The 23,832-nt window shown below is 40.5% G+C and overlaps 1 protein-coding gene across 2 annotated transcripts in view; it reads right to left on the bottom strand.

Annotated features, from left to right (window-relative positions):
- PCDH10 (protocadherin 10) overlaps positions 1-22,907 on the bottom strand; it is a 32,756-nt gene extending 9,849 nt beyond the window's left edge. For both annotated transcript variants that reach the window (XM_042871522.1, XM_042871523.1), the window contains exons 1-4: positions 20,298-22,907; positions 18,911-18,969; positions 18,233-18,339; positions 9,391-9,696 (exon numbers count right to left, since the gene is read on the bottom strand). In XM_042871522.1, the coding sequence (XP_042727456.1) occupies positions 9,391-9,696; positions 18,233-18,339; positions 18,911-18,969; positions 20,298-22,907 (3,082 nt within the window). The remainder of the gene's footprint in view (positions 1-9,390; positions 9,697-18,232; positions 18,340-18,910; positions 18,970-20,297) is intronic.
- Between the last annotated feature and the right edge of the window lie 925 nt (positions 22,908-23,832).

Below are 23,832 nucleotides of genomic sequence, written 5' to 3'. Positions count from 1 at the left end.
AAAAAAAGTTGTCCCTGCATTCATTTGCATTTCCTATCAGTACTCATAGCTATACATAGTTATATTCATTTGTCATCTAAATGCCAAATGAGGATAGATATCAAATTAAAGCAGAAATAGGAGACTAAGAAAGTAATAAAGCCATAGAATGTTATTCTGACATTAGATGAATCCACAGTATCATCATCTACAACATTGCTTAAGAATAAAGACAGGCTGTGTTCAACAAGTTTCAGACTAAATCCTTTTATGGTGCTGAGTGCAGCCATGAAGCTGGAAGTGAAAAGATAAAGTCAAAGGACTTAACAGGAGTCTGTCATCCCCATGACTTCTTTGGTGAATCTAGTATGATTCCATTTTTTTCTAACCCACATGACTCCTGTAAAAACATCATGTAAAATAGTATCATTTACACATAAGTGCATACAAGAAGTGTTTGATTTACTCTTGCAATCCATACATGCACAAAATTTTCAGGTAGAATTTAGGAAGCAAGTTCAACAAGTCCACAGTATCTTCTTCAACTAATGAGGACAGTTACCCTACTAAAGAAAATGATTAAATTATCTGAGGTTGAATTTTCAGTGAAATCACATTGCTTATCATTCATGGTATTTAATTCTTCCAGATATTAGAAGTTAAAAATCATACTGTAATTGTCTTTATCTTTTATTTCCTGCCTTATAAAAAGGTACCAATATAATATAATTTCTCACTCTTCTGACTTCACCTTACTGTGTTTCTAAAACAAATGAAACACACTGACAGGTATTTCCCAGCAGCAATCATCTTACTGCTTACCTGGAAGTGTGGACTCTCAGTGTCTAGTGTACAAACTGTTTACAGGCTCGCTAGATAAATAGCAACACTGATCCCTATAGTGCGCTTGTTCAAAAGTGATAGATGTGGTTTCTTTTCTTACAGGCTATATGTTGCATTCTTTAAACAGCTTTTTCTATTCTTCCTCTTTCTGTCAAGAAAAAATTAGGAAGGAAAGCCCTCTAAAATTAAGGCAGTGGAAATGAAAGCAGAAAATCAGAGTCACTGTGTACAGGGAAAGAGCGAGAAACAAGAATCATTTCCTCTGCCATGCAGCCCAAGTAGTTCCTAAGAGAGGCAAACAGAGAGGAAAACACTTTTTAGTGTGTAGACCCAAGATTAGTTACACATTGAATGCTCCAGATCCTGACTGTCACATCATGATTTGTACACGTAAGAACAACATTTATTCATAATGAAGAGAGTTTGCTTATCAAAAATAAATAACTTCAGTGGCTTTGAAAATTTGAACAGAAAACACCTCACTGCTTTCCAGAGAAAGTCCTGTCCATAACTGACTAAGTTACTTCTGACATAGAATTTACAATTGTAAGAGGAGAATTTAAAAAATGACTCCCAAAGTCATTTTTTTTCTGCAATTCCTCCATATTCTACTGGTAGAAATGCAGAAAATAGTATTCAGTTATTATTACTTCTTTAAAAACTGTCTAGAGATGGTATACCCAACAAACACAAGCACTCTCAAAACTGAGTAAGTATAGAACCAGGCTGAGACTGCTAGATTTGCAAGAGTTCTATGTGTTCCAGTCACATAGAAGAAAAGTGGCACATAGGGGCTTTTACAGCTACTGAAAGGGGAAAAAATGTTGAAATACGTATATATTAAGACAAACCAAAAGTTCAGTATTATTTCAGATAGAAGTTACTCATGTTCCCTTATTTTTTTCTGTTTATTTTTCTTTGTTATAGTTGCAAAGAGTACTACAGTCTTCCTAGATGAAAGATGCTATATAAACCAACTAACTGGTGGGTTTTTTCATAAGTCCTTTGAGTGACACAGGGTACAGTGAGTTCTTAGAACATGGTGGCATAACAGGATTCAAACAAATTGTATCAAAATATAACAGCTATCACCTGTGCTTTTAAATTAGAAGAATATTTCTTTTTTTTTTAATTATTTTTAAAAAGAGTTTTAATATGTTTTATTGAGTTGAAGACGAGTTATGTTTGCATATTTATAAATTCCTAATTTTGCTTTCTGAATTATCGATTTCCTTTCTACTATTGCATTAATATCCTGTAAGTGCTCTTCCCTTTGAGTGACAACTGCAAGAGGAATACATTCAGATGAAGAATGCAAACCAGTCAGGAATGTACGGCAGAAATACCTTTCAGAAGTTATGCAATGATCACTGAACAGTAAAGCATCCTTAGTGGTTTATTCGAAACCGTACCGACACTAATGAGTAAAAGCGTCATAGTCTTGCTCTGCCTTGATCGAAGTTTAATTGTTTAATTATAATTGCATATGTAACTTTTTAATTATTACTTTATTTCTTTATCTAATAAGCTTTATTTATCTAATATAGCCATACCTGAACTGGCAACATTTTACATTTACTTTAAGATAAATTTTTTAGCATTGCAGATACAGATATACATCAGCATAAATGAGAACGCTCTAGTAGATTTTGTAGAAAGTATGTTTCTTAGCATTACATGTTGCCTTTTCATCTCAGCCTCCATTTTTGCTGAGCAATCCTGCATGTGCAGTATCATTCTCATTTGTGCAGAAAAGAGAGTTGCACTCTGCTGTGCAAATAAATTCCTGACTATAAGTTGAATTCCACTCCGTGTTACAGGACAAGCGGGATGCTGAACTTTGCAGATCAGAATTGAAAGACACAATTTTAACAACTGTTTTACTGCACGAAACTGTTCTAATTACAAATGAACAGCTCTTCCATGGTATTTCAATGCAACTTTTTCTTTTAATTCAGCATTAGAATATTTTCTTTCTTTTGAGCCCAAGAATTATATCTAAGATGTAACTTACTGGTACTAATTAGTTTGCTTTAACTTACATGCATTACTTAAAGTATATGTGGAAATCTTAAATTGAGTTTAAAAAGTCTTAATGGCAGCAATAACCAGCTTACAAGCTTACCTGATTGGTGTTAGAAATCAAGTTGACTAGTTTTAAACACATAAATGTAAACAAGGATAATATTTTTTACAAATGAATCAAGTGTTCCATTCAAAATAATTATTTACATTGGTGTAAATGCAATGATATAATTTCTATCACAGCTGTGGTAAAACCACGTAAATGATTTTCAGAAGTATGATGCAACTAAATAAGACATAAAGAAAGTACTTGTTTTATGATACAGTTCTTACTCCATGATACTTAGCTCGCTTAATCTTGGAAACTTTTCTAAAATAGTAAAGACTTCATGCTTAATACATCTTTCATACATTTATGTTAAATAATAACAGAAAATTGTGTTACATTGCCCTGTCACACAGGAATACCCTTCGTAATCCCAAATACGTATCTCCACACATATCCTTCGGTGTACATTTTTTTATTCTTTTGAAATATATTCAAAGACATAAACATTTTTCTCCTATTTGTTCTAATCCAATTCAGAGAGTGTTTACGTTAGCTCTGCGGTAGACTACTTGAAATAAATTGATAGTCCAGTTCTTAAACATTCAGCTCTGCAAAGACTTCTGAGAGCTTTTCAATTTTATTTGTAAAGCTGACTTGGGCATGTTGATTTGAGAAGATGCCAAACATTTCATAGAACCAGAACTTTGGACTACATCTACGCTTTCATGTAAACAGATACTTGTGCTCAGACCCAAGCCTGATTTCCCTGATCACGCACAGATCTCCACTGTGCCTCTACTGCAGAATGAGGCAATGGCTATCCAGGCTAAGAATCAGAAGCACAGAGTGAGGAGAAGCTTACAATTACATTTTTCGGGTGGTAAAAACAAAGCTAATGAAGTCATTTGACATTATAAAGCTAGACTTCTGTGCATCTATCAGAGGCAGCGAAAATGTTTACTATCCATGCCAAGCAATACAAAACAGCCAAAGAAGGGAATTTCTCTCATTCCACTTTACCTTGCTACCAGCTTTACCTGGCTACCAGCTATCTGGGAAAGGGATCAGGTTTTATATTCTTTCTCTCTTTTCCTATCAAAGCTAATATGGTGTTGGCAATAATTATCATGATAATGATAAGGTTTCATCAGTGAAGATGCTTTTGTGTACGCAGAAAATACTGTAGAGTTAATTAGGGGGCTACTTAAAACACAATTGTTATTCTACAATATCTCCTTAGACACCGTTATCTTGTGCAGTAAATAGCGCCTGTATGTATTTACTTAACTTGCTTCCGCAGTAGATTAAGCTATGCCTAAGTAATTTTTAGAGCAAAATAATCATTCCCATACAGAAAATTAAGGTATTATGGCAGTATCTGGCTGTTTTCATATATCAGAAAGCAGAAGAAAAAAACAACAACAACAACAAAAATGTCAGTGCATTTAGGAAAATTCGAAGGCGTTATTAAAGTATCTTAGAATGACACACAGTGATGGAGGAAAACAATGAAACAAAACAGGAAAAAATTTAAAAACTACCTCTTATCATCAGTTGTAGACCAGCCCTCTACTGGGATAGATAAGATGGTGCTACTCACACTGTAATCACTTTAGCACCTTGCCCAAAGTAGTAGGAATAGAGCTGTCTGATAAGGCATTCACTGTGAAGAAGGTCTCTGCTAGAAAGCCTCCAGTATCTGGTACATCAGAGTTGGAATCTTTGATGAGAGCTTTTGGTGACTATAGTGAAAATACTATAAATAAGTACTAGAACAACAACTATTGAGTGAAAAATTACACCAAAATGGTTGCTGTCAATTTTAAAATATATTTATATAAATCGTCCAAGAGCTACATTTTATTTTCCTTAACAGTGCTAGTTCACTTATTTAAATTTTCCTAGTCAAGTCCAGAATCTCTTGTAAATTTTACAATCATTCCAGTCATGAGAATTTCTTAACTGTTTACAGAAAGTCACTGTTGAAATCACATGGATGAATAAGAAGAAAATGAGTCTAACATATGCAGTAAGAAGATCATTGCAATGTACAAGTATTCCGGAGTCCTCTGACAAAATAATTTTGAAAAATCCTACAAATCATCGATCCTAATTGTATTCATGACAAACACATGTAAGAACTTGAAAAATATATACTCCAAAATATATTAGGTCTAAAGAGACTTACTTTCAGTGATTCTGTGGAAATGGGCATGTAAGTCCAATGGCTTACATCAGTAAGATGAAAATTTGTTAATGAGACTTAAAGAAACACTCCAAAGTATGAGGATCTGTATCTATTTCTACTTTCATTTACTTTACAATACAGCTACTGCTGTTTTCTTTTATCCATGCAATGTACTAAGGCATGAAAAATCAAACAAGCAAACCTCTTGCTTGCCTTTTCCCTATTATGAAGCCCTTTGTTTCTTTCTTTGACCCCCATAACCATGAGTTCGAGAATATTCTGTTAAATGTATATAATCTTATCAAACATATATTTCTTTATCAGTTCATGACCTGGTAGCCCTTCAGCTGTTTTGCTGACCTGATGGTCTCATTATTGCAAATAGCAAATGGAAGTGCCAGCTTAACTCCTGTTTTCTTTCATTCTCCTGTTTTATTCACATCCCTATCATTGTTTATCTAAATTAGCCCTATCTTTTGATATGGCTTTGCACATCAGCATTTTTCAGTATTTTTGCTCTTATGCTATGTATTTTTACAGAATGAATAACCTGGCTAGAGTAACATAGCAAGATGCTTTGTGTAATGGTTTGATACTGTGGTAGTGTATTTTCAGTTCCATTCCTTTTAACAACTTGACATTTCATTTCTTACTTGCTGGCTCTGCACATCGGGAGATGCTTTTCAGGGAATTGTTTCATGGTCTTTTCCTCAGGAAGAGTTCAAATTTCTCATGATAACTTACACTATCTTCTTCATTTGTCTTTTCTAAGGCCTCCACGTTAAACGTACTCATTGGAACGCAGGGCAGGAATCACCACGAAGACACTAGAGCAGATACTCATGTAGCACAGTGAAAGCTCCATGTAGAGCCATCAGTTTACACACAAGCCTTTTGTGCTAATGGCACAGACTAAACTAAGTAAGCTCAGCTGTTCCACTGCTCTCATAATGCTGTGCAGCTTTGAATGCCAGAGCAAGCTAAGTCAGAAGCGGACTGGGTTTTCTGGATCACGCTTCAGCACACAACGTGGCTATGCGTGGTCTTACCAGGGGCATGGCTGTCCTAAATTTTTTTATGTCATCTGCAAATGTAGTCTGTTATGGTATTTTGTTTTTCCACATTTCCTCTTCTAGAAAGTCAATTTTTTAAACTCCATGGATTTCCACACAGCCACAGGGAGAACTTTGCTTCTGCTAAAACATGCCATTTATCCAAAAGACCTTTTCTGTCTCTTAGATGCACAGAATCTGATAATGCTTCCCCCCAACAACATTTGTTTACTTTAGTAGTTTCTACTACACAGAAACACGGCTAAAGACTTTTTTTGACAGTTCAAATATGTTGTATTGATTAAGTCTCTCCCACTCTGTCAAGATTCTAATAGATTGACAATCTTTCTGTGCTGTTTTCTTGGACAAATGCCAGTTACCTTATTTCTAAAACTCTGCGTTCACAATTTTATGCCTTATGCTAAAGTTTCTCTCTGGCCTCAAGTTTACGAAATTTTCTACTACATTTTTTAAAAAAATGATAAACAGAACTTCTGATTTTCTACGGTCACTTGCTTTTGCTAAGAAATGAAAATAAAGAACAGCTAATCCCATCTTCTTCCTATTTATTTTAGCCAATTTTTTAACAGCATCCTCTTTTATGAAGCAATCTTGCACGCTTATTTCAAAAGGTTACCTGAAATGGGTAGCTTCTTATAAAAACACCTTTCTTTCTTTCTCCCTCCCTCCCTCCCTCCCTCCATCCCACCTTCCTCCTATAAAGAGTAATTCAAAGAAACTGCTTAGCCCCTCTGCAATGTTCTTCTTACTAAATGCAGATTGGGATATCCTCCAGTTCTCTCTCACGCTTCCTATACTTGACTTCTTAAAAATTGTCTCTATTCATTTGCATTCCTTTGGGTATTTGCCCTAAAGGGTCACTCATCTTTCTTATTTTCCATCCTGAAGCCTACCTACTAGAATAGCTCCCTTTTTCTGACCATTTCACTTGACTCTGTTTGCTTTTTTTTTCCAGTTTAAATAGCTTTTGTATCCTGTAATACACTTTTTCTTCTTTGCTACTGTTTCCTTTTTCACACAGACATTTTCTTACATGCTCTAACTTTTCATACAGCAATTTTGCTGAATATGAGGGTTCTGTTTCACACACTTTAGTCATTTCTTTGTAAAAAAATTGTCCAACTGACAAACTGTTTTTGATACTATCTTCTTTGCTACGAGACTGAATTCAAATTTTATTACAGCTGCAATTACTCAGTGGCTCAACTACAATTCCTTCCAAAACCAACTTCCCGTTACACATTCCTCTTGCCTTATTCACTGAACGCAGTATTATAAACGGCTTACTCACTGATACAACTGTTGGGCTCATTTTATTTTCTTTGCTCCTGTTATTTAGTATACAGTTTTAATCAAAAATTTTTCTAAAGAAAATATTCAGTAGGAGAAAATGAAACGAAGTATTACAAGGTTTTCTGGCAGTTTCTGGTTTGAGGGCCAAAGAATAAAAGCAGAATTAAACCTGGATTATGAGATGTAGATTATATCATTCATTTACACTGTTTACTTCCAACATTTTACCTCTATTTTTTTATGCCCCTCTGTCAGATAAAGGTAAAACATGAACCAAGGTCTATATATTATATATGCTCAATTAAACTACTTCTGTTAGCTGAACAAATTGAAATTCCTAAACTATGAATTAAATATATACATCGTTATTCATTGATGTCACTGGATATAATCATCACTATAACGCACATTGCATCAGAATTGTTATTGCTGTAAAATCTGAGTGTTTAAACTCCAGCAATAGATATGTAAGCAGTACTGCTAAATTACAGTTCAGTTCTGAAGAATATTTCTTAGATGTTAAGTGGTACAAGACCATCTAGAGAAAGTCAGAGACGTGAGTCCTTGTATCATAGCACAGTGAAATTTCACATTGGTCTTTAGAGAACAAGCAGATGACTGACACTTGAATGACTGAAATACCCACACAGAGCTAATTAAGAAGGAATAACTGAGTTGCTGGAGAAGGATCTGTAGCAAAGATCCTTCATACTCTAAAACTACCAGGGCAGCACCTTTCAGAAAAACTAAATGCTTTAGAAAAAATAAATATCATTCAGTGAGATTTTTTTTCCAGATCTACAGTCCTTCTATTGCTTTGTTAGTATTGTAATGTTAATGTCTTTGGCTTGCTTGGATGAGATAAACATCATAAACTCCTGAAGGCAAGGAGATCACAGTCTTTGATAAAATATAGACAGCTACTGAATAGAATGAAAAGACTTACTAGACCAATGTATTGCTCAAGAATTCTACATCTAGCTCAGACTCCAAATGAGTTACAAATGTCTTTCTGAGATCTATCACACTCTTTCATGTCAGCAAATCACAGTCAAAAGTTGACTAAAGAGATTTTGGAACAAGACAAGGCATGGAAGAATACTGACAAACACCAATATTATGTCAGTTGAAAGATGATCAGATGATCAGAAGGCAAACAACTTTTTCTTCTTCCTTCCAAACCCTTACTTCCAAACTAAATCAGAGAATGGCATAGGTTGGAAGGAACTTTAAAGACTATCTAGTTCCAACCCCTCTGCTATGGGTTGGGTTGCCAACTATTAGATCAAAGTCCCATCCAGCCTCGCCTTGAACACCTCCATGGGTGAGGCATCCACAGCACCATCTGAGCAATCTGTATCAGTGCCTCATCACTTTCTGAGTAAAGAATTTCTGCCTAATATCTCATCTATATTTTTCCACTCTTGGAGTTTAAAGCTACTCCCCCTTATCAATATCAGATCATGCAAGTAGTCTTCTGCTTATAAGCTTCCTTCAAGTACTGGAACAGTTACTTTAAAATAATTCTGAGGACACTGCTCAAAAATAAAAAGAAGTTCCTGGGCTGAAAAAAGAAATAAACAACAACTTGACTTAGTTTTCTTCTTTGAAAATGCCACCCTGGCAACATCTATATGTAAAAAATCTAATCATGAAGTAATTCAGGATCTGAAAACAAATTTGAGCAACTCCCTGACTGATCAGTTGATGCTTTTGATGTCGACAATCATGTCATACTAACAAGAATCAAGGTTTTGTCTTTTTAAAAAAAAAAACATTGAACAGCGCATTCTTCAGTGGTGCCTCAATCCAAGGGAAGCCACTTTCCCCTACTGCTTCTAAGATTGCATTGGTATTATTTTTACAGTGAATAGGAGAAAGAGCTAATTTTTATTCCCGCAAAGGGAACGCTTTCATACAGCCTTTCGAATAGTACTTACTCAAATACGGTGGTTTGTAAGGCGCTCGTGTATTAGACAGCAGTCCATCCAACTCCTTCCTCTCCAGAGTGTTGTGAAGAGACTTCTCTTTGCCGAAGGTGGAGAAGGACCTTTCTGCCCCCGGCTGGGCTTCTGGTGTTTCAAACACTTCAGTGTCTGGAACGGAGTCCATGCCAGGTACATGCAGATTGCTGCGGTAATCTGCAGCTTGGCGTCCGTCAGATGGGACAAAGGAAGGCATCCAGCACCGATCTGAGTGGCCCAGTGCTTTACATTCCTCTGTGCAATTGGAGAAGAGATCCATGCCTGAAAGCATGAGAAAAAATGAAACTACAGATACAAGCTTCAGCATCACGAACTGACAGCTGACAGACTTAAAAAAAAAAACTATGCTGAAAGGGATCTCATTAGAACTTCTACTACCTTCACCTCAAAAAATAAAATAGAAAAAATCTGAACGTCCAGTCTTCAGCATTCAACACCATTTAATAAGAATAAATAAATGCTAGAACGTCACACACACAGATGTGTCACAAGAAGAAAGGTACTGATGGATGTATCTTGCAAAATAACTTGTAGAACTTTCTGCTTAGAACTCACTTCATTGAAGATCAGTTCTACTTGCAGACAATGTCCGTGCTTCACCAGACATAAATACTTGTTTAAGAACAAGCGTTTAAGAGCAATTGAAGGAATTGTTTATGTACATAAACCTATCCCTGACCAAAGAAATTATATGACCTGATTGAGTAATCACAGATCTCGATTATGAAAATGAAGTATTGGTCTTATAAATTAATTATCTGTTAATACATGCATACAGACAGAACCTACTGCTATTAAAAGCAGATTTGCAGAGTTGGAATCCAGCCTGTAAGCAATCGAGATGGCTTACTAAATCAATCACTATGAGTTTTCATTGCTACAGCAAGTATCTTGTCATTCTTACTATCTTGTCATTCAAGTAAAGGGATGGAATCCTATGTTGAATTAGCAGTCTGAAGGTAGCTGTAGTGCAGTGCATCATAGCCATGGATACTACTGACAGAACAGTTAGTGCTTCCCTTATGTCAGCAAACACCTATCCCTGCCAACATAAAACTGTTTGCTTATAAATGCTTTAATGCCATTAAAATTTCATATGACAAGCAAATGCTTCCATTGACTACCTTAAGATGAGCAGTCCAAAAGAATATTTTGTGACAGTGATTCACTAAGCTGTTGGATTGTACTTGTTTTGAAAGGAACTGTGTAGGAAATCATAGGCATAAAGTAAAATAAGTATTAAGGTCTCCAAGTCATTGTTCAACATCACACAGAAAGGCAAAACAGTGAAGAAATGTCTCTTTCTTGAACTTAGAAAGATGTGTCTTAGAATGGGAGTACGTCAAGACTGAACTGAATTTGTTATAAGTATCACATTTACAAGCATTTCATTAGAATTACAAAAAAAGACTCAACTTGCAGGAGAAATAGGAAAAAAAAAAAAAAAGAAAAGCTTTAATAAGATTCATGCACTGTAGCTTGTTCACCAACCTACTCCAAAAAAAACTTGATTAGTTTGATCTCCCTTGTGAGGATTAGAGCATTAAGAATGCTACCACTGTTTTAAACTGTTGATTTGTTTTCTATTCGTAATACTATTTTGTTATCTCACAGTGAAGGAAACAAATTCTTCAGCAAGCAAGACCCCTTTTCAGCCACCAACCAGCGCTTGAGAAATAAAATCTGTCTTCTAGACAGACTAAAGAAAAAAGAAAGAAGAGGAAAAAAAGCTTTTTACCTCAGATTAAACTCACTGCATCAACTTCTTAATTTTAAATGAAGTGAAATACAATGTCAGGTCCTGTTTTGATTAGAAACTTGCACTATAATTGGCACGCAGAAGTCTGAAAATAGATTACTGATCAGTGAACTGCTGAAAAATGTAAACTTGAACTGCAGGTATGATTAAACAACCAGATGAAGATCATTATACAAGATGTAGAAACTGTATCGTTCTGCATTCTGTAATGGTAGTAGCTATCAAAGACTGAAAAGAGAGGTTCAGATGCACACTTCCTGGGAAGAAATGTGTATATAACCACATCTCTAAAAGCACGTGTGTTCATGTGTGTCTTATGTACAGAAGCATACAGAGAAAGATTTTTATTCAAATACAAGAAAAGACTTTATATTTTAAAATACTTCAAAAAACAAACTTTTTTGCTGTTCAGAACATTTTAGCAACACTAACTATAGCTAACACTAAAATGGGTCTTCTGATTTTTTCAGCCTACCTAGTAGTTACACATACACTAGAAATAGCTCTGGTTCTAAGAGAGAATTGATTACAATTACATTTTGCTAACAGTATATCACTGACCGTACCCACTCTGAACGAGCAAGGGAAATACAGAAAAAAAGAATGGATGAATGCTAAATTACTTGCTTACGTCAGTGGGGAGGAGATATTATGATAATACTGCCTTCAAGACATGTAGATAATTAGGGATAGAGCCTTTTTTTCTCTTCTTGAGGTTTTACTTCTCCTGAAAAATTACCCTCCATTTCACTGTTTTGTTTTCATGCCAGTTGCTAAATAGCAAAAATCCTCAACCCAAATGCTACTTTTTAGTTCGCTTTTGAACCCTGTTTGTCTATGACAGTGCACAGCATAGTATTATATAACAGCTTATAAAAGAGATGTTATAGCCTCCATAAATCAGGATTTTGAATAAATGAAGTAATGAATGTAGGGGATATAAAATGTAAGCTCAAAGTTTCCCTCTGCTGAAAGCAGATGAGAACTTTTGAAAGAAAATATATGTATAACACTCCCCCCCCCCAAATTTCTATTTCCACTAATACAGAGCTAGAAAGTAAATATTTGATAACAAATGTTCAAAGACGACTGGGTTGAATATTGCACTTTCTTGAATTAGTCACAACATTCCCTAAGAGGCTAATGGGTGCAGAACTAAGCAGTCAGTTTTGATTTTTTGAAAGAAAATAAATTCAGAATATCAGACTGATCCTGAAATCCCTTTACTGACTATGATATAGGTTATGCTTCCTCCACCTTCTTCCTGTGGGTCACAGTATAGAATTTTTTTTTTTTTTTTTAATTAAAAAAACATTTTTTAATAGGGTGGATGATGAGAGGGGAGGAAAAGCTGCTTGCTAAATTTGTAGAAGGAAGAATATAATGTGGTAAATTAATAAGACATACAGCATGGAACTCCCTTATACACCAAGAATCATATTTTTGATTCATAACAAAAAGGAATGTTCAGCAGGGTAATACTTCCACCTCATCTTTCTTATATATCTACTTACATATACGTTGTGTGAATTGAACTATTCATCACTATTTTAAATCCACATTAAAGGAAAATGCTTCATATTTTTCACTTAGTTGCATTAGACTTTTATCTGCATTAGACGTTGCATGCAGATAAACTGAGATTTTAAAGGTGACTCTGCAGTATGAATTTTAAATGTCCTTTGAAGATAAAAATAGATAGTATAGACTACTGAAGAGCTGAGAATTGATAAGCTTTGAGCTATTCCAAATACAGCATACATAAATATAAAAGCTCGTTGCAAAGGTGAACATTTGTCTAGATAGGTAGTGGGCAATACAAGCTTTTGCATAACATAAGTTTGCAGATTTTGAAGCCAAACAAGCCTCTGCCCTTCCCTCAAGGGAAACTAAAAAGAAAGAAAGGAGTTAAATACTAAGATTTATATCTGCATCTGAATTTCCTGAGCTCAGGTGCTTTGAATCCGATACTTGGCAGCGTTGCTTTTCTAAAGCATATTTCCAATTTGCTTCCTTTTCATATTTCTACAGAAGAAAAGCAAAATTTCTGTGTGCATGAATTCTAATTGATTTGAAAGATGATTTAAGATCAAAGTGAAAAGTAAGCCTACAACCACTTTTAAATAATTTATTTTTTCTTAATTTAAGTAAAGGAGAAAAGCCACATACCAAGCCTTTAGAGAAATGAGTGAACACGTTCATATATACATTACTGAGTAACTGATATAATCAAAAGAAAAAAAAAGAAAAAAATGTAAATTAAATGTTGACAAAATGTTTTTGTAGTTTTGTTATTGAGAGGCTTTTCACAAAGTTTGTCTTTTTTTTTTCCCAGCTCATAAATGTGTCTTTTCTGCAGAACTGAATGGCATTTGTTGCTTCTTCAGCTTTTTGAACGTTATTTGGGAGGTAGGTGTGATATAGGGAAACTCTTTGAAACTCCATTAGCAGATCAGATACCTGTTTGGTTGGATTATCACTGAGCAAGTTACTAATTTATCTGTGAGTCATGTTTTCATGCCTGTAAATAAGGATAATTATTTTAACCTTCTTTGTGGAAGACTCTCTCTACTGAAGAAGCTGACTTCATGAAACACAGTTATTATCATTCTTACTTGTTAAGTAATTGGTGCTCTGCCTTGGATAAAAATGACTTCATCTGCATGAGAACATGAAAAAAAGACTTAAAGACCTTCGATAGTCAGCTCTTCCAAATCCCAACTTCAAAGCCCTGTCTGGACCATTGAGATGTGAACGTTACTAAGTATGAAACACGAAGAAAGAAGAAAAAAAGAAACAAAACAAAACAAAACAAAAAAACCCCTCACCTCAGTTCAAGTCCGAGCACTTTTCTAAGCCATCTTAATGTTTAACGTTCAACTCTCACCTTATCCAAGACAGACTGTTAGCCCAAGTGATCTTCAAAACAGGATTTACCTGTCACTCTGAACAGACTTCGAAGGAATGCTGGTCTTGTCTGTCCCTTTACCACCAAAATTCTCATTTAGATTTCTCAAGTTCTTGTCTCCGTGAAAACTGAAATACCATAGCTATTCTACATCCTAGCAGTAATGCCTAGTAACCCTCCTGAGGTTTACTAAGTCTAGACAGAAAAGGTGTGAGGTAAAGTTTCACTCTGTGCCCTTGCATTAGACCCCTAACAATTCCCTTCATAAAGTTCAACAATAGAAATCTGATTTCAGATCTCAGGTAATCACCAACATATACTGGCCATGCAGCACAATCTACTGAGTAGATAGATGGTAAAAAAAAAAAAAAGTTGATGCATTTCGTAATACATAGCATTCATGTATTTATCTTCTCATCTTGGATATTCCTTCCTGAAGTACACCTCAGAGATCATGCCTATTCAGTGAAAAAAGGGAAATGAAGGAAATACTGTAAAGAACTCTGCATGTCTGATGTGAGAAAGCTGAGTAGCTAGTGACCAACCAAACGAAATAAATTGATGGCAAAAGTCCAGGTCTTACAGGACAGGTGTCTAATCACACAATTTAAACATACACACACACACAGAGTACTAATTGGCACCCAAGTCAGCAATTTCACATGGGAGGCCAAGAATTTAATCAACCATGGGAAATAAACTAACCTCAAGCTTAGAAATGACTCCTACACAACATGATTGAAATACTGCATGTTAATAATAGGTAGTAGTGTTGCATTAGTTGCATTTGTTCCACAACAAAACAACTGCTTTTGTCTCAACAATTTTCAGTTAGAGAATAAGAGCACATGTAATTAGCACACTCATTTGGGGTTAGAGAAACCTTCACTCCAGTAGCCAAAACTTATTGCATGACCCTAGGAAAGCCATTTTTTTTCCCCAAGAAGCTCAGATCCTTACCCTACCTAAATGAAATGATTATTCAAACCAGAAAAATTAGGTTCTTGGAACAGTTTTGAGTATCCCACTATATGGCATTCTCTGCTAATCACAGGTGACAGTTGTTTCCTAGTTCATGGATATGAAGGTAGCTAAGAATGTAGATAATAACAATGCATTCAAGTGCTACCTTGATGGGAACAGTATGAATCCCTTACAGGCATTCAGAACATTTAAAATCATGATTAAATCACTATCAAGAACACATACTCTGCCAAAAGGTGATCTAGAATCTTATTTCAAAACATAATAGGGCATTTTATGACACAGAGATCAGCTTAGTGCAGGATTTTTGTCGATAATTTTGTAAGAGTCATCTATGACACTGTGATAGATTCCCATCCTGCATGTTTACCTTCCCAACTAATAATTCATCACGCCTTTGGCAGTCAGCTTGCCTAGCAATGGACTACTATGGAATAGAGCTATGTGTATGCCACAGGACTGTCCATTAGTAGCAGTAACAGAAGCAGTGCACGGGAGGTGGAAAGTTTATTTTGCGATTAAAACATTGCTGAATAAAAATTAGTAGGAAGTTATATTGTTTGATGGGTCTTGTCAACTAAACATTTTCAGATAAGAACATACACTGCTTTTGGAAACAAATACTGTTCTGCATGGCATTAAGAAATGTATTTTAAAAAATTGTCAACAACTGTGTTTTCTTTTCATAATTTAGATAAAATTGATCGCACAGCAATGACTGGAAAACTGAGAAGGGATTCCCTCAGACACTTTCTCTAGACATTCAAGATCAAACAAGATTTATGTTTTTTTGGTTTTTTTTTTAATAACATTAATCGCTAAAAGCTAATAGCACAAGTAAAGACTTGATATCAAAATATGTTGCCATCACGTATGTCAAAGGGCACCTTCTTTGAATCATGGCAGCACAGTTCAGCCCAAACCTTACAGAAAGACTGTATCACACATTGGTAGAAAGTAAGAGCAGTTTCTTCAGATGGTTGTATTTAAATATTTACTTGGAACCAGCATTCTAAAAATTGCTCATGCTAATTATTCCAAAAGCACAGCACCAATATATTAAATTGGAAATTCTGTGTATTTGAGGTTTCAGTTAAAACTATTAATTGTGAGCAGCCTAAGACTGTCAGCTTTCATTACTTCATATGTATTCATCATTTAAGTTACAGTTCATAAATCACACCATAATCTTAAATGATTTGAAGTTATTTTGCAAATACAGGTTTTTTCTCCCTATTTAGTTAAATGGGAATAATAAAAATAAGGAATTCAGCCTTTTAGGAAATAAATGTCAAGTCTGACAGTAGTTGCAGGGTTCATAGCTGAGACAGACTACTTGCAAAATTGGAAGAAAGAATAAAGAGCAGAGGCACGACAATAACAGTACTGGATGCAACTAAAAGAAAATAGCTTTCAGTTGATGTGCAACTGTATGATTATATTCCCACCATCAGTCAAATCCAATCCCTTCTGCAGATGTTTGTACTTTTCTCTCCTGTTTGGCTATTATGGTTCATTATGTTGAGGGACTAAACTGATTGAAATTTTCATTGAGATGACTGCTGCAGTAAAATGCGTAAAAGGAAAAAGAAATGGAATGCAGGGAGGGCAGGAGGAGAGGGAGTTTTTTTTTTTATCACGCAGTAGCTGGTTGCTGTATCAGAAACAGTGCAAAAGAATGGGTGGGGAAGGCTAAATGCATGGCTTTTTAAGACAACAATAAATCATACGCCATAGATAGGCCAAAAATGAAAGAGGCTCTGTGTTCAGATGTAAACTTCTGGCAAGACATGGTTTGTTGTCAGGTTCCCAGACACAAAATAGGCACTCTGTTCATTTAGCATGAAGCCCTGCAAGAAGCAGGGAGCTCCGGAGACTCTTGGCTCTTCTCAGTCTCATTAGGTCTGCATATTAATGACTTGCAGCAATATAAAGGGGCCCTGTAGCAGCCTCCCTTTCCCCCTGGTTCCTGGGTTTCCCATCATTAAGGGAACAGTGACTATAGCAGAAGGAAAATAGAGGATACTAACATGCAGGAGATGCTGCACTGCTATGACAGCACTGAGTTCCTCGCTCTGAAATCTTTTAAGACAGGGGTCAGGAAAAAAAAAAACAAAAACAACACACTACCAACAACAACAACAAATAAAAACAGGAAAACTGGAGGAACTCAGGCAGTATTTTGTATGACATACTGGTAGCAAATCCTGATACATGACAGAGAATAGAAGAAACAAGGGGAAAGAATCACTGTGTTGAATCACTGAATCAAGACATACCAGACCTTTGGAAGCTACAATAGAGAGGAAAGGAAAAGCATTTCTGGCTAAAATGCAGTATGAGGGCAAGAATGAATTCCAGTGCATAGAATCTAAACAAAAAATGTCCCTTTCAAAGGAATCTGACAGCAAGAGAGCAAAGACAGCAAGCTATACACATAGGAATAGCACTGCAATGCATACAGTTCCTAAATGATTCAAATCACAGCTATATCATTATCTCTTAAAGCATTTATTTCCTTTGTTTGGGTTGAAAGAAATGTATTTAAGAATACCCTGGCCTTATTAGCATGGAGATCACTTATATTATACGGTTCATTAATTTGAATTAAAAAACAGTCCTCTAAAAATGCTAAAGTATTACACATTCAGAACACCCAATGCGTCTCCAGCCTCTCTGAGCAAAAATCCTCAGAGTCTGGCTGTCATTCAGTCAGCTGGTTCATTCTTTCCCCTGGGAACTCCCCTTGCACTTCACGCTGCCATGCCAGCTGAAGTGCCTACTAAACAGAGTTGCCTAGTGCATTGAAATCTACAGTTGGGGGGGGGGGGGGGAAACAAACCCAAAACAAAATGTACAAGAACTTTGGTTTTACTTGCAAGAAGTTTTGCTACAGCCAGTGACGTAGAATGACACACCCCAAACCTCCAAGATCAAATGAATTAAGTTCTGCCCCTTGAATACACAGTGTTCAAAATTGTCTCCTTGTTTAGATCACCATAATGGCAAGCTGACCTCAACCCAGCCTTCCATGCAATATGCTTATGTGATTTTGTGCCACTCACATTTTACATTCCCACAGGTAACTCTTCCTTCTAGTCTCCCTACTTACAGATTGACTGTTTCCACTTTCTTATCAGACTTACCAGAGGATTGACCTCGATTAGTGGCATCATGATCACTGTCTCCTTGCTCACTGTCTCCATGACCACTGTCCTTAGAGCTTACTATGTCTGCTTCCTGGAATGCAGAACTAGACACAGAAACATCTTTACATTAGAATAAACATTAAAGAGGAACTCATAAAACATTCTTCTGCCATCACATGGCCAAACAAGGTGCTGCAGTCACTCACCCCTGCCTTGTACCTCTGCAGAGCAGCACAGCTCTGCCCATCATGAACAAAACTTGCCTTTTCAGACATAGGTAGCCTAGCCCAAACAGCCAGCAGGCATTGCCACTCTGTCTGTTTTTCATGTAATTGCTATAAATTGGGCATTACTGATGTAAGCTGGATGGCAAAACTTTGACTTAGAGAGGCCAATGTTGTAAGGAAGACTCTATGGAAGGATTAATAAGTATTTAAAGGATGTTTTAGACTAATAAAACATGAGATTTTGTTTTCTTTTCAGATGACTTTGAGACCAATTCAAAAAAGCAGTAATTCATACTCATTTACTTGACAGCGTTTTATTTCATATGTCTACATACATCCATTTTCCCACTGCTTTGCTACTGTTTTACATCTGCAGTGAACACATTTCTGCATCCCATTCACACTTGCTAAAGCATGCATTATGAAAACATGACTAAGGAGCTCATACCTGTTTACCCGTCGGGGTCTGTCAACTAGATAACTGAGCTCAGCACGCTGATGTTTCGTCTAGGAGAAAAAAATATATGGAGAAATATTTGAACACTTGGTATTTCTGTAACCAACATCAGAAAATGCACAAGAGCAGCTCTTCATATTCACTGCAAATGGTAATGTTTAACTGCAAGTAGGCCTACACAGTCTATTTCTGGGATGTATGAAGAAATAAAAACAGCCAAATAATCTTCTTCACACATATGGGAAAGCGTGAGGGATTTTTTCCCCCCAAGTTCTTTGGGATGAGATTCTGACACGTTTTCTCACAGTGCATGCTGTCAAGCATCACAAGGACTCCCACAAAAATCAGCCAAACTATTTCTAGAGTTGTGTACCACTTGCTCTGAGACAAAACTTATTGTAATCTGGTTTTCAGCCCGTTTTCAATTCTAGAACATAAAAATAGGGAGAGACAGTATCATTACTGCACAGTAAGGAAGAAAATACATCAAGACAGCCTTGACTCCTCGGAACGGCAACAGAAGGAAGAGCTTTACAGACATTTTGAGGGAAAGTCAATGTTAAAAGCCAATATGAGACACTGCACTGCAGAACTTATCCAGCTTTAGAAAATATCATGCAAACCACGTCAGCCAGCCTGGACAGAGTTCAGGTTTCAGTATTCACATTAAGAGAGTTTTGTTTCCTGCAGCACACAAGCAGAGAGCCACCAATAGCATGTAGGAGCTAACACAGAGAAACGATTAACAGGAGAGCATTATGACAGCCATACGCTGGGACAGAAATTCTCTACACACTGGGCAACACAACACAGACAACGTGTTTAACGAGAGGAAACTGTAAATCTCTGCGTATGATTTCACGGCAAGTCTTTCACGATGCTTTTCTTTGCAAACAAGGCTTTCAGTTACAAAGCCAGGGAGGAAAGAAGAGTCAATTAATAGGCCCTAATTCACACATTAATTAAAGCTCCTGCTAACTGCAGAGATTTTCACTCTCCCAGAAGGGGGTTCCCCCGTAGCCTTTCTCACACATGCTAAGGTTCCAGGGGGGAGTGTTGGGGGAGGAGACGTGGGAGGAAAGCGCAGTTTTAAGAAACTCAGAAGCGCTTGCAGCCAATGGCTCGGAGAGCCCCAGCGCTGCTCTACAGGGGCGGGGGCCGGCCCGACCGAGTCGCCCTTCGGTGCGGGGACTCCCGGCCCTCACGCCTCCCTCTCCTGCAGCCGGCAGGTGAACGGGGAGGCGGGCGAAGCGCCTTCCCCGCCGGGCAGCGGCTTCGTTGGCCGACGCGGGAGCGCAGCGGCGCGGGGCAGCGGTGCGGCCGGCGCCCGAGGGTCCCCCAACGGCCGCCAAGGGCCCGGCGCGCGGCCCGGCCTTACCTCGCTGGACAGGATGCTGCCGTTGGAGATGATGTCGGGCTGCTGGTCGGCGTAGCCGGTCACGATGGCCCCGCAAGGGTTGTGTTCGGCGTCGGTGCTGCGGGAGGGGCTGCAGGGTTTGAGGAACATCAGGTCGGTCTTGGCGGACTCGGGAGTGAGGCAGACTTGGTAGCAGTAGTTCTGGTTGTGGTGGTGGGAGCCGAAGCTGCCCGACTCCTCCACCGGCACCTGCGCCGGGTTGCTGGGCGCGTTGGAGCTCTGCACCAGCATGATGTCCGACTTGCTGAGTTTCTTCTTGCGGGCTCGCGCTTGGCGGCTGCAGCAGGGGCAGCAGCAGCAGCAGCCCAGGCAGCAGTCGCTGGCCAGGCAGGTGTAGATGTTGAGCTTCTTCTCCTTTTGGCAGCGCACGGCCAGCACGATCATGGCCAGCAGGAAGATGAAGGAGACGGAGCCCAGGGCGATGATGAGGATGAGGGTGAGGTCGAGCGAAGTGTCTCCCCCGGAGCGGCTGGGCCGATGCTCTCCGCCGCCTCCGCCGCCCCCCGCGCCCACCCCCGCGCCCAGCGCTCCGCCGCCGCCGCCGCCGCCGCCGCCGGGCCGCTCGGCCGCGCCGTCCACCAGCACCACCTGGATGGCGGCGGTGGAGGAGAGTGGCGGCTGCCCGTGGTCGCGCACTTCGACCACCAGCTCGTAGGGCCGCTGAGGGTCGCGCTTGGCCGGCACTCTGCGCGCCGTCCGCAGCTCGCCCGTTCGCCAGTCCATGCGGAAGAGGCTGGCCTCGTTGCCCCGCACGATGCTGTAGGTGAGGCGGGCGTTGTCGCCGTCGTCGGCGTCCACCGCCGCCACGCGGCTGACCAGATAGCCCGGCTCGGCGCCGCGCGGCAGCACCTCCCGCGCCGGGGTGCCGTTGCGGCCGGGCAGCGGGCTGACGATGGCGGGAGCGTTGTCGTTCTGGTCCACGACGATGATATTGACGGTGGCGTTGCCGGCCAGCGGCTGCGGTTCCTCTCCGGCGTCGCGAGCCTCCACCTGGAAGCTGAACTCCTTGAGCTGCTCGTAGTCGAAGGAGCGGAGCGCGTAGAGGAAGCCGTTCTCGGAGTTGATGGAGACGTAGGTGAAGACGGACATGCCCTGGATCTGACTCTCAAGGATAGAGTAGGCGAGCTGGGCGTTGGCGCCCTGGTCCCGGTCGGTGGCGCTGACGGCGTAGATGTAGGCGCCGGGCACGTTGTTCTCGCTCACGTACACCTGGTAGACGGGCTGGCTGAAGCGCGGAGCGTTGTCGTTCACGTCGCTCACCCGCACCTGGATGGACTTGCTGGTGCTGAGCGGCGGCTCGCCGCGGTCCCGAGCCACTACGGTCAGCGTGTAGGCGTCGCCGCCCGGCTGCTCGCGGTCCAGCGGCCCCTCGGTGACGATGGTGTAGTAGTTTTTGAACGAGCTCTTGAGGCGGAAGGGCGCGTCGCCCTGCAGCAGCTCGCACTGTACCTGCCCGTTCTCCTCCGAGTCGCGGTCCGAGACGCTGAAGAGGGCCACCACGGTGCCCGGCGCCGCCGCTTCGCTCACCGCCTCCTTCACGGTGGAGAAGCTGATCTCGGGCGCGTTGTCGTTGGCGTCCAGCACCCGCACCAGCACCTTACAGTGCGCCGGCACGGCGTTGGGCCCCAGGTCCTTCGCTTGCACGTACACCTGGTACACGCTGCTCTCCTCGTAGTCCAGCTCGCCGCTCACCTCCAGGCGCCCGGTGCGCGGCGCGATGCCGAAGAGCTCCCGTGCGCGGGCCGATATGTGGCTGCTGAAGGAGTAGATGACCTCGCCGTTCTGCCCCTCGTCGGGGTCGCTGGCGTTGAGCTGCAGCACCAGCGTGCCCGGCGGCGAATTCTCCGGCAGCGATACGGTGTAGACGGGCTGCTCGAAGGCGGGGACGTTGTCGTTGGAGTCCAGCACCCTGATGGTGAGCAGGGCGGTACCGGTACGCTGCTGGGGCTGCCCGCCGTCCACCGCAGTCAGCACGTAGCGGTGCACCGCCTGCTGCTCGCGGTCCAGCGGCTTGTCCAGCACCAGCTCGGCGAAGCGGTTGCCGTCGCCCTGCGTCTGCACGTCGAGTGAAAAGTAGCTGTTGGGAGTGATCTCGTAGGTGCGCAGAGAGTTGGTGCCCACGTCGGGGTCGAAGGCGCTCTCCAGGGGGAAGCGGGTGCCCGGCGTGGCGCTCTCCGAGATCTCCACGGTGAGGTCGGGTTCGGGGAAGGAGGGTGGGTTGTCGTTGATGTCCAGCACCTCGATCTCCACCCGGAACAGCTCGAGGGGGTTCTCCAGGAAGACCTCCAGGTGCAGCAGGCAGGAGGGGCTCTGCTTGCAGATCTGCTCGCGGTCGATCTTCTCGTTCACGTAGAGCACCCCGGTTTCCAGGTTGAGTTCCAAGTAAGGGCTGCGGGAGTTGGACGCCGTCTGAAAGCGGCGAGCCGAAAGTTTTGTAATGTCCAAGCCCAGGTCTTCGGCGATATTCCCCACGAACGTGCCATGCTCCTGTTCTTCCTGCACCGTGTAATGGAGCTGGCCGAGGGCCCCCTCCAGCATCCAGAGCGAGGCAAAGAGGAATAGCACGATCATCTCCAACAGGGAAAGAGATCCCCCCTCCCCAACGCCACCTCTTCTTCCTTTTCCAAAAGCCTCCACCACCTCCTCCTCCGAAAGCACACAGCACAGTGCGTGCGCCTGTGTGTGGATGTGTGTGCGCGACTCTGTGTGTGCGTGTGTGTGTGTGTGTGTCCGCGCCTGCGAGCGTGTGGCGAGAGAAGGAGCGGGGAGGGGGAAGGAAGGGGGGCTCCGGCTTAGGGGGGGGGGGGGGGAGTGCGCTAGGTATTATTTCTTCTGAATCATGTCAAGATTTTTTTCACCCCCATCTCCCTCCTATTTGTTACGAGTATTATTGTTTCACACGCTGACCAAATGAAGAAGAAGGGCGTCCCCACTTCATCTGTGATCTTCGAAATCAATGGCCAACTAATAATAGCTATTAGCTGCCCGCATCTACAGACACACAGTAGCCCGCTTTTATTTATTCCGAGAGTCTTGGCACTGCACCGCGGCAGCAACAGCGGCGGCAGCAGCAGCAAATCCCAGGGAAGAAATTTTTGTATTTCAGGATTGTCCTCGGTTTGTCTTCCTGGTGGGAGCCGGAGGGGGAGAAGCTGCTGGCGGAGCCGGTGGACATGCCCTCTTCGGAGGCGAGAAAAAGGCAGAAAATCGCGAAATTTAAAAAAAAAAAAAAAAAAAAAAAAAAAATTAGAACCCGCAAAAACGTTTCATATAAAAAACGGCAAAGAACAGCTTCTCTACCCAAACTTTCATTCCCTGATTTCTCTGGGATTTCCTCTTTTTATGTCAAGATCTTAGATTTTTCTCTCTTCTATCAACAGTCTTTCGTTTTCTTCTTTTATTGCTATTATTACGTTCATCATCATCACGCTGCGTTTTATGGACGTGCCGATCAGTTTTGCTTTTTTTTTTTTTCTCTCTCCTCTTGCTGGTTTTG

The sequence above is a fragment of the Lagopus leucura genome, unplaced genomic scaffold (genome assembly GCF_019238085.1).
Source record: "Lagopus leucura isolate 7727_CA_CO unplaced genomic scaffold, USGS_WTPT01 Super-Scaffold_100004, whole genome shotgun sequence".
In the NCBI taxonomy this organism is placed as follows: domain Eukaryota; kingdom Metazoa; phylum Chordata; class Aves; order Galliformes; family Phasianidae; genus Lagopus; species Lagopus leucura.
Note: the sequence above shows the minus strand (reverse complement) of the source record. Positions and strands in the feature narration are given on the sequence as shown.